The 9,939-nt window shown below is 40.4% G+C and overlaps 1 protein-coding gene across 1 annotated transcript in view; it reads left to right on the top strand.

The window, feature by feature from the left end:
• Positions 1–283: 283 nt before the first annotated feature.
• The window catches only part of LOC120804955 (EGF-like repeat and discoidin I-like domain-containing protein 3), a 92,233-nt gene continuing 82,577 nt past the window's right edge, over positions 284–9,939 (top strand). Inside the window, exon 1 of the mRNA XM_040154701.1 lies at positions 284–564. Within this exon, the coding sequence (XP_040010635.1) occupies positions 501–564 (64 nt within the window). The 5' untranslated portion in view covers positions 284–500. The remainder of the gene's footprint in view (positions 565–9,939) is intronic.

Here is a 9,939-nt window from a genome sequence, read left to right as displayed (position 1 = left end):
ATGTGGCGTGTTTGGAATTAAAACGGACTAAGTGCCGGGTTTTGTTTTGGAAGTCCGGGCAGGAAACGGTGGCTCTTCTAGCTCCGGGAGGCTTGACTGTAGCAGCCCGGGAGCGTCGAGCGCACACTTCGCTCTCTCCACTACATCGCACCACTGCGGTAGGAGCGGGGGAAGGCAGCAGCAGAGAAAGAGAGAGAGAGAGAGAGAGAGAGACACACACAAACACACAGTGAGAGAGAGAGAGGGACCCGGCAGGCACTGTTCACTTGTTCCTGCACGACAAAATCCAGGAGGCGAGTGTTTCTCTCTCTGCCGACTTTACCCCAGAAGAGGACTTTACCTGGGAGGACATATAACAACAGCTCCTAGGGCAATCAGCGAGAGCGAAGGAGGTAGAACTTTTGGCTATTGCTCCGAGATTTTTACATTTTTTTTAAATTTTTTTTTTTTAACCAGATCTCCATAACCTTGGGAGTCAGAGCCGCTCATTGTGAGAGAGGATGGGACCGCTACTCCTTGCCATTGCCCTGTGCCTGAGCGCCGCTGTCCCGCAGCATGTGAGAGGTGAGTGGAAAAGTGACTGGCTGTCAAAACATTTTTTCACGACTAGCCCTTTAGCGTGGGAGTAGTCCTGCCACAAAGTGATCAGTAGCGATCGGAGCACGCATCGAAAGTGACCACTGAATAGATCCTTTAACAGGGGGGATTCCGCAGGAATATAACTGAGCAAAATGTAATGTGCGTCTCCGGAGAGCCTCGGTTTTGTTTCGCGGAATAGGCGACAAGCGGTCCGTCAGCATGCTTTGGCAACAGAAAACTACCGCTTGTAATATGTGCACGACTCGTTGGTCAACTGGTTCGCGTGTGTTTAGAGGACACTTGTTTGAGTCGATCAGACAGATAATTCAACGTTTCAACCGTGCGTAATTTGTCAGTGATAAACCAGTCCGTGCATCGGGCGCGCACGTTTAGGGCAGAAATGTGTTGTGCTCCAGTATTTTGTGCGCCCTCACGCTGATAATCGTCTGCTGTTTGCTTCGCTCCTCTCTGATGCGTCCACAGAATGAATGAACGAATGAATGAATAAATAAATAAATAACGCCGTGCGTCCAGGTATGGCCCCGTTCCATTAAGACAGAAAGGACACCACTTCCCCCTCTCTATCACACTGAATAAGGCAAAAGTGGGCTTTAGACGGACCCAGATGCGGTCACTAAGAGGAGATATGCCAGAGAGCCTCCTGTATTAGTTGCATGGCGGTGCCATTATTGACTAGGATGACATCAGGAGAAGGTTAATTGCGCATTGCAAGTCTAATGTGGTCTTTCCAGAAACAGTCAGACCGCTTTATGTAGAGAGGAGATTGTTGAAAGCTTATAGATTAACCTGACCCAATGAATCAGCATGTACATCATTTCACATCCTGCCCTCCTCTGCTCTTCCATTTGTCTGGTGATAGGAATAATTAAGCTTTTGCCCACTGTATATTTGCCACGAACAGTGCAGAACAGAACCTGTGGGATTTGTGTAAAGAAAGCAGTGTAGCACTTCTGCAAGTGGGTCATGCCATCCTCCCTGTCTCGATTCATTTAGCAACATGCATGCCTCAGGAGTCACACATGTCAGACAGACCTCAGTCTCACACTAGGAGTGTGCCTTAAGCAGACTTCCTAAGGCTCCTCAAGCCTCGCAGTGCCAACTCAGAGTCAGCCGTTACAAGACATAATACTCCCCGGTAGCCTGGCGTAATGAATGCAGAGGAAACGCAGGGAGCTGTGGTGGCGTGGGTCGACTTGTTTCAAAGCTCAGTGAGTTAAAAATACACCGCGAACTAGTCCCCCAATTAATCATATCCCAGTTAAATTTGTGGAATTGCAATGGGATTTTTGCCCATCTGTTTCCAGACTGAGTACAGCTGTAATCTCATCTACAGAGAGGGGGCTGGTTTGAGGAGGAGAAGCAATATTTGTTCTGTGAGTGAGTATGCTTATAGCCATAGTGGTCACCCTGGCAGCTACTTTAGCAATGTAACAGCTTCATCAGTCTGAAAAAAAGAAAAGAAAGAAAAACCTCCTAGGGTCAGGCTCAGCAGCATTCAAACTCCCTACCATAAAGAAAGAGATAGAAAGAATGCATTGTGATTAGTAGAAATATTTATGCATTCTACCAAGGCATTCTGTTTACCCGTTCTTGTTGCTCAAAGGTATCAGGTGTCTTCAGAGACAGCTGCTAACAAACACTCTATTGAGGATGTCACAGGGTGCCTCTTTCCACTGAAACAAATTGATGGGGTAGAAACATTCGCCTTCAGGTAAAACAGACTGCATTGTTCCAAGTCAGTGTGCAATACATCACTTCCTCTGGTTGGTTATTGGTGCTGACTCTTACACATTGTTTGGGATCCTGCCTGTCCGCCTGGACAAAGCACACAACTGCACTCGTGGGCCCCTCTGTATGAAAATGTAAGATGCTTTTGTGCATGCATAGTCAGTTTTAATGAATTTAATGCATCTTAATTTTAGTCACAGTCTTGTTATAATGGTTGCGCAGTTAGAGCCTTTTAGGCAAATGGACAGCCATCTGGAGAGGCAAATTGATTGTCTGCCACTGGTGAATCATGATAACTGTTAATATGTTGGTCACTGTTCATTTCACTCACAAATTAAGCTGGTTTTACACAGTTGAAGAAGTTTGTCAAACACAAAACTGATGTAGAAACTTTGGGATTCCTAGAATGATTGTGGCTTCAGATGGGCTTGATCAGCTGCTCATCATGCTCACAGACTGTAGATTTGTCCGTTTAAAACTTTGGGGGAAAGACTGACAGAAGGATACTTCCTCGCTAGCAGGAATGACATCTGATACATTGGGATAAACAATAGACCTGGCTGGAAATGATAGGGATGCAAATGTTGTCTGGATGTAACTAATTAATGCTTGGGATATCATGGAGCCACGGAACACTTAAGACACAGTACAGACTAATTCTTATATTTTCCTTGGACGCATCATTTTACTACAATAAGTGCATAATGCATTATAAATGTCGTGATCACTCCAATTATATAACCTCGGATTACTGTAGCAGTACTATATTACTGTGGCTAGAGTGGAGGCATTAGGTGATTAATTGATTAGTCGAACAACAGAATCAAAATCATCAACTATTTTGATAATTGATTAATGGTTTTTGTCATTTTATTAAACATAAATTCTAAGTATTTGCTGGTTAAAGCTCCTCAAATGTGATGATTTAGGAAATTATAGCTGGCTCCTCTCACTATTTACTGACATTTTGTGCACAAAACAATTAATCAATTTTTATAATTTGCTTTCTTATCTTTGGAGATATACATGTATATGCATAAATTAGTTAATTGTTGAATTGTCCTTGGTTTACTTTAAATGAAATTATTTTAATTCAATTGGTTGCCCCTGCACAGAAGCGAGGAAAAAAAAATTGTGCTTGTGTTTTCAAACAACTGGAGATATTAATGGACGATGTTCTCCTTAAATGGATGCAGATGATAGCGATCTATCTAAAAGCTCATCACATTCACTGGCCACTGAAGGTTATGGTTGATGTACGGGTGACTTTTAATAACAATGGCTTACAACCTACCTTTACAGTGCCCTTCACTCAGTTTTTAAATGGCACAGTCTTCAATCAGTGGAGAGAGGTCAGACCTCTGTCAGATCAGCAGCCATGATAACCGATGGCATCAAATCAACTCAATGGACGACAACCCACGCATAAGGAAATACAGCATGGGATACTAGAACATAGGAATCAGTATTCCCACAAGGACCTCTCCTGCTGCTGTGGTGACATTGGCTACTGTTCTTATTTTTTCGTGTTTGCGGAACTTGATTTGGCTTTTCATTGTCAATGCAGATGCTCCGTAATCCCATTAATACTTGAAGGAGAGTTCATTTGTCTCTTATGCTGGTGGCATTAATTGATACAGTGCTATTTGTCTTAGCTTTAGTCGGGCCTCTGTTGTCCTGCCTACATTTCATGCTTGACTTATTGGGAGGGCACTACAGGGATGGGTAAAGAGGTCGCAAGGACACACACTGGGGAAGTGCTTACCAAAGAACTTTAATATGGCCCTTAGATGATGGGTAGCACAGTGGTAAAATAAATTGTTTGAGCTAACACACTCAAATAAGGTTTGAGACAGAAACAAAATGAATGTGTCACTGTTTTTTTGTTATATCTTTGTATCCATCAGTCATTGTCTCACTCAGCTAATGATCTGGTGTTGGCAATGTACTGTGCTTTAGGCCAAGTTCTAGATTTTCAAGGTGACTTCAGGCTTATCAAATCTACATTTGTACAAGAGCGAGGGAAAAGGAACAGTGTTTAAACACATCACACAGAACACAAAGACTAATCAGCAGTAAAAATAGCCTCTTTTCACACAAGGCTTTGCCCGTTTTTCCCTAATCCTTAAATCGATGTCTGATGTTTCCACTCACAAAACTCTGGAAACATTGATTCAGAATTTTCCCAGACATGTTAAGAGGTCTATGGTTTACTAAAAGCAGCATGTAGCGTTATGAAGGCTGGCTTAAGCAGTGATCTTCTTAGCATTCTGTTAATGCCAGGGTCAAAAAATTCAGAACATGAATATGCTAAGGAAAAAAAACAAGAAAAAAAAAAACAAGCAGAAAGAGCCCTCCAAAACTGAAAGAAAAGATTATATGAATGTTTCGTTTGTAGTGTCAGTTCATGAGTGTACTTCATTTTTTCAGCTAAGAACATGCAGCAGCCCATCCTCTAATAGTTTGAAAATTTATAAGACGACATTCTGGTTTTAAGTAATCCCACTACGGCACGATTAATGACTTAACTTTTCGAGGCACAAGCAGGCCCACAGTGCAAGCCCTGTGTGTGTGTGTGTGTGTGTGTGTGTGTGTGTGTGTGTGTGTGTGTGTGTGTGTGTGTGTGTGTGTGTGTGTGTGTGTGTGTGTGTGTGTGTGTGTGACAAAAAAAAGTGAAAAAAAAATGAAGTTGTATTATGTCGTGTAACATATTGTTTGGGATTGTTCAGGAGTTTGCTGAGGCTCAGTAGTTTCTTGATTCAGGTCATTTTTAAAATAAATATTATATAAAGAGAAAAGCCATCCAGACAGAACACATTTTAAGTTGTTTCAGTATCACACATGTACTGTGGGTATGGTGGGGTACATCACTACCCAGCATTAATGAACAGTAGCTAACCTTACTGTCAATAGATGGTGGCATGTGGCAGAGGAGTGGTTTAGTGACCAAGCCTTGTGATGAACATCAGCAATATACATTTTTTCCAACATCCCTTGCATCTTAAGATTGTTGTATGAATATTTTACTTCATTATAATATAATTATACACATTTATCACACTGTGTGTTATTGCTCAATATGGAGGCCAGAGCAGCTATTCATTAGACCTGGATGTTTTAAAATACAAACACAAACATGGGTTAACATTCAATTCTAGTGTTAACACGGAAATACTTTCATTATGTCTATTGCAATAAGTAGTATTGGGCTATCGTGTACGTTATACTGTTGCTTCTAGTTTTCTCAAAAATAATGATATTAGAGGTGGTCAAGGTGCATTGTGCTAATTGTATTGGAAAGACATTAGATTATGCTTCACTTCATAAGTAGCTATTTTTAATGCAAACAAACAATAAAACATGTAAAGTTAAAACTTGCAGTCAGCGCCAACAACAGGGCCATGTCATTTACTTTATAAATTAATCTCTTTCGCTTCTTTAATTTTTTCCTGGCTCTACAGAGGAGAAGTGCGTCAGCCTGTTAATATATTGCTTAGACAGCTTGTGTGTGTGTGTGTGTGTGTGTGTGTGTGTGTGTGTGTGTGTGTGTGTGTGTGTGTGTGTGTGTGTGTGTGGGAAGGGAGCTGGGAGCCAGGCATGCAGAGCCCACTGATAGGCATCAGGGAGGATTTTCAATGCATTCATGATGTGAGCCAAGCACAATTTTTGTATTGCAATGGGAGTGGCTACTGAGCGCTCTAGACCCACCCATTTTGTCAGGAAGGTGTCAGGACAGCATCAGTCTTTCATTATTAATGTTGGCCATGAGTGAAAGAGTCTGCCTTTCTACAAGAGATACTTGAGATCAATAAGCAGAATACATTATTTTGGATTAAATGCGTAACTGCAGCAGCCTGTTAATATAAGGAGGTGTTTCAGCTTGTTAGACCCTGAACATGGGTGGATGAATGATACATAAATCTTTGAATGTTTGAATGTTTTATCTTTGCACAAAAAGCCAGCTCCTGACACATTTTTGCGATGTAACATCTGCTCTCTGTGAGGATATAAAATCTCTTTTATGTTCAGTGTTTGAGCATGTGCTTGTAATTTATATAGTTTTTCCACTTCTCAAAGCCTTTGTCCTAACACTTTGTGTGTAATGCTTTCAGTTGGATAGCACTGTTAGGTGTGTCTAGGCCATCCAGACTCATATTAAATTTGTAATGGGCGGAGATTATGTGGGTAATTTTTCAAATACACCCAAAGCTTACAACATTTCTGCTTGTATTTGTTGGACAAGCACACTTTAGTTGTTGCAAACTGAAGTTAAGCCTTCTTTAGTCAAAATAAGATTGAGGAGTTAAAGCAATGAGCTTTGCTTTGGTCTGATAAAGTCTCTCCATTGGGCTCTAGAACACAACTGCATTTTCAATAAGCCCAATCTACTTATTTGAGATCACATGGGTGCAGGTGGCTTAAGTTCTTACTTCCAACAAGCCCTAAGGAGATGTTGGCGACTGATTCCTATTCTAGAGACATAGTTTTACTCACCAGGGTTATAAAGTCAAATTGAATCATTAACCATTTTCCTCTTTTGCATGAATGCACAGTAAATGATGCCGCAGAAGCTAAAAAAGAGGTTCCATGTTCCAAAGTGGCCACTGGTTGACAATTACTGCTCAAATCTAAATCTTGGTTGCGCCAGGTGCCATCCATCTTTTATTGTTCGCTCTCCATCCATCTGGTGTTCTGGTTATCTGTTTCATTCTCCTCTCTCACTCCAGTAATGTGTAGTAGACACAGACCTGATCTGAGGATTTGTTTGTGCATCTCATATCATTCCCAGACTCATCACCTCTGTAGTTTACAGCATTTTAATGCATATATTTGATTATGTCAGTACCTGTACTGAGGATGGCGTGTGCTCGAAGCCCGGAGAGGTAACCCAGAAATGTCATCACACAGAGTCTAGGTAGCAATTCTGGCTCTCTTGCAGAGTGTGGATGTGCAGCCATACTTCACTCATTTGCCAAAAACAAATTCCAATATTCATCAGCATCTCTTTATTTATCATGTCAGCCAGCCTGCTTATACGCTAAATTGTGCTGAATGCCAACAAGAGCGTGTTTGGTGAGTGATTGATTGAGAAAAGCAGGATTATATCAGTTAAAAAGAATAGTAAAATATGTTGTGTTTTTTTGATAGCATCAATCTGTACATGAACAATTTCAACTGAAAGCCTGTGCTTCAATTAAAGTTGCCATGGACTATTGCCAAAGTATTTTTCAGAAGGGTTATTTGAGGTAATGATATAAAGTATATGCTGTATATTGAGAACTGAAGTGCAGTTTCTTAAAGTGGAATATCACCAGTACAGATATTTAAGGTTACCCTTGAGGTGCAAAGTACCAGGCAGGGAGAGAGTGAAGGTGGGAGAGAAGGAAAGAGCTGAGAGCCAGAATGAAAATCCCTTTTAATGTGAAGTTCATTGAGCAGCAACCACTCACCTTCAAACTTCAAAGTAAAGCCCATTAGAAAACTGAAAAAGGATCATCTTCTCCACTGTGTAATCGTGGTCCATTGTCACTTATAAAAAGGGCAAGGGTTGCAACAAGTTGCACCATTTATGAAACTGTTAGGTACAGGTATAATACAGATGATTAGACGACTTTTTTCTCCAAACTCTTCTTGCAAGGGGCGTAAGGGCAATCATAGACCAACAGAAGCCCTAATAAATTGGAATATGTGCACTAGTTTCAGATGAGCACTGAAAGACAGGGAGTGAAAAAGAGCAGCACGATTGATGGTCTCCCTGACTTGCTGAGAGGGAGAAGTTGAATTCAACTTAATGCTAACAGGCAGTGATGTTGTTCAGCAATGGACAGTATTCACCTTGTGTTTTTCTGCTATACAGCCACTTTTCATTCATAGTTCATTATTGAAACCGAGGACAAGCCACAAGTTGCTGTAGCCACTTGTATACAAGTTATGTCACTGTCTGTTAACAGGGATATCAGTTAAAAGAATACTATGAATTTAAAAGCTAATAACATCCTATTATATTACAATAGTAATATCTTTTGGTACACACTTACAATTTAACACCCTTGGGAGTCTTGGTACACTTGGTACACATTGTTTGTCACAGGACCAACGCACTTAAAGATTGACACATATTCTCACCTTCTGGCAATTAGATAGCAATGAATTATAAAATATTGATGATTGTTTTTCACAGTTTTTTTTTTTAACATAACAAATGAAATTGTCATAAAGGATGTTGTATAAATGAATGCAGTGTACAGAATGCGTTACTCACAGTACCATATGGAAGCACACCACTGGTTTTGTCACTCTTACTGCTTATTTGATTTTTACTCTGCCATGAACTTGAAAAGGATCCCTGAAATGCACAACAGTATAGACCTTATTGACCACTTCTTTACAAGTTTTATTTAAAGAAATATTAATCACATTTTGTTTTATTTCCATGTTGTACACCCAAACTAATTCCACTGATATCTTTTACCATGCTGAACTTGTCTAGTTTGACGGTATGGTCTCTCTATTTTTTACTACTGTTTGAAGTATATGAAATAATTACCAATGTGAACTTTCTAACTTGTCTAAGCTATTTTAGGTAGGTGCGCTCCACTGCAGAGGCAAAATCATACTGAAGTATTGTGCATTGTGAACACAGTGCTTATAAATCTTCCGCTGAATCTAGTGTTGAAGCTGTGAAGACTGTGACAAGTTAAATTAGCAGCTGAGGAAGTTCAGAAGTTTAAATCACAGAGTGTATTTTTAACCAGATTCAATTGAAGAAGAATCTTTGTGGGATATCTCACACTCCCTATGTCTCTCTCTCGCTCTCACTCACACAATCACAAACTCTAAAAGATATAATTATAACACATGAAGCCACGGCTGTTGGGGTGGCTGCTGCAGCTGGGCAAACATTTGGTTTATTGTAATGAATAAAACGATTGGATAGGTTGTCCCCGCAATGTGTATTGGACTCTTGTGTTGAATTGATTAGCATGGGCTTATCTTGCAGATGCATGCTTGTTTGTTTGTGTTGGATGCTGTCATTCAGTCATACGTCAGTTCTTCATTTCCAATGTGCGTAAAGATTAAGTCAATGATAATTTGTTAATTTGTGTTCTCCAGGTCAATTTTGCCTCTACAACTGAAGTGAACTAACTGCTTATTTAACTGACACAAAATGATCACTGTAGGGTAGCCACAGTATAATATGTTGATGTTCAGTAAACACCTGTGCCTGTACATCATCACTGATAAAGCTACTGTACACTGAGCCTTGTCTTGCTTAGCACTGAGGCTCTTTGAGTACGTAGCGCCTGCTACATGAAATTCAGTGACCAAGGGGTAAGCAGGATAAAAAAATTCAATTTGTCAGCGCCTGCCCTATTCAGTACACACAATGCACACCTTAAGCCAGGGGTTGTGAAGCACAGTAGAAATAGAGTGGAACAAGGATGAGAAGATATTTTGTAACTGCTTCTTTATGTTCTTCTAACATGCATATACAGTAGTGCTGTAGAGCAACATCACATGCAGCCTTACTGTAACATTTTTCACAGTTTAAATTGTTTAATCAAATAAACAATAGTAGCATGTGAAAGAACTGCTGTGTAGTGAACAGTG

Source organism: Xiphias gladius, chromosome 19 (genome assembly GCF_016859285.1).
Source record: "Xiphias gladius isolate SHS-SW01 ecotype Sanya breed wild chromosome 19, ASM1685928v1, whole genome shotgun sequence".
In the NCBI taxonomy this organism is placed as follows: Eukaryota; Metazoa; Chordata; class Actinopteri; order Istiophoriformes; family Xiphiidae; genus Xiphias; species Xiphias gladius.
This window is presented reverse-complemented; position numbering and strand designations above follow the sequence as displayed.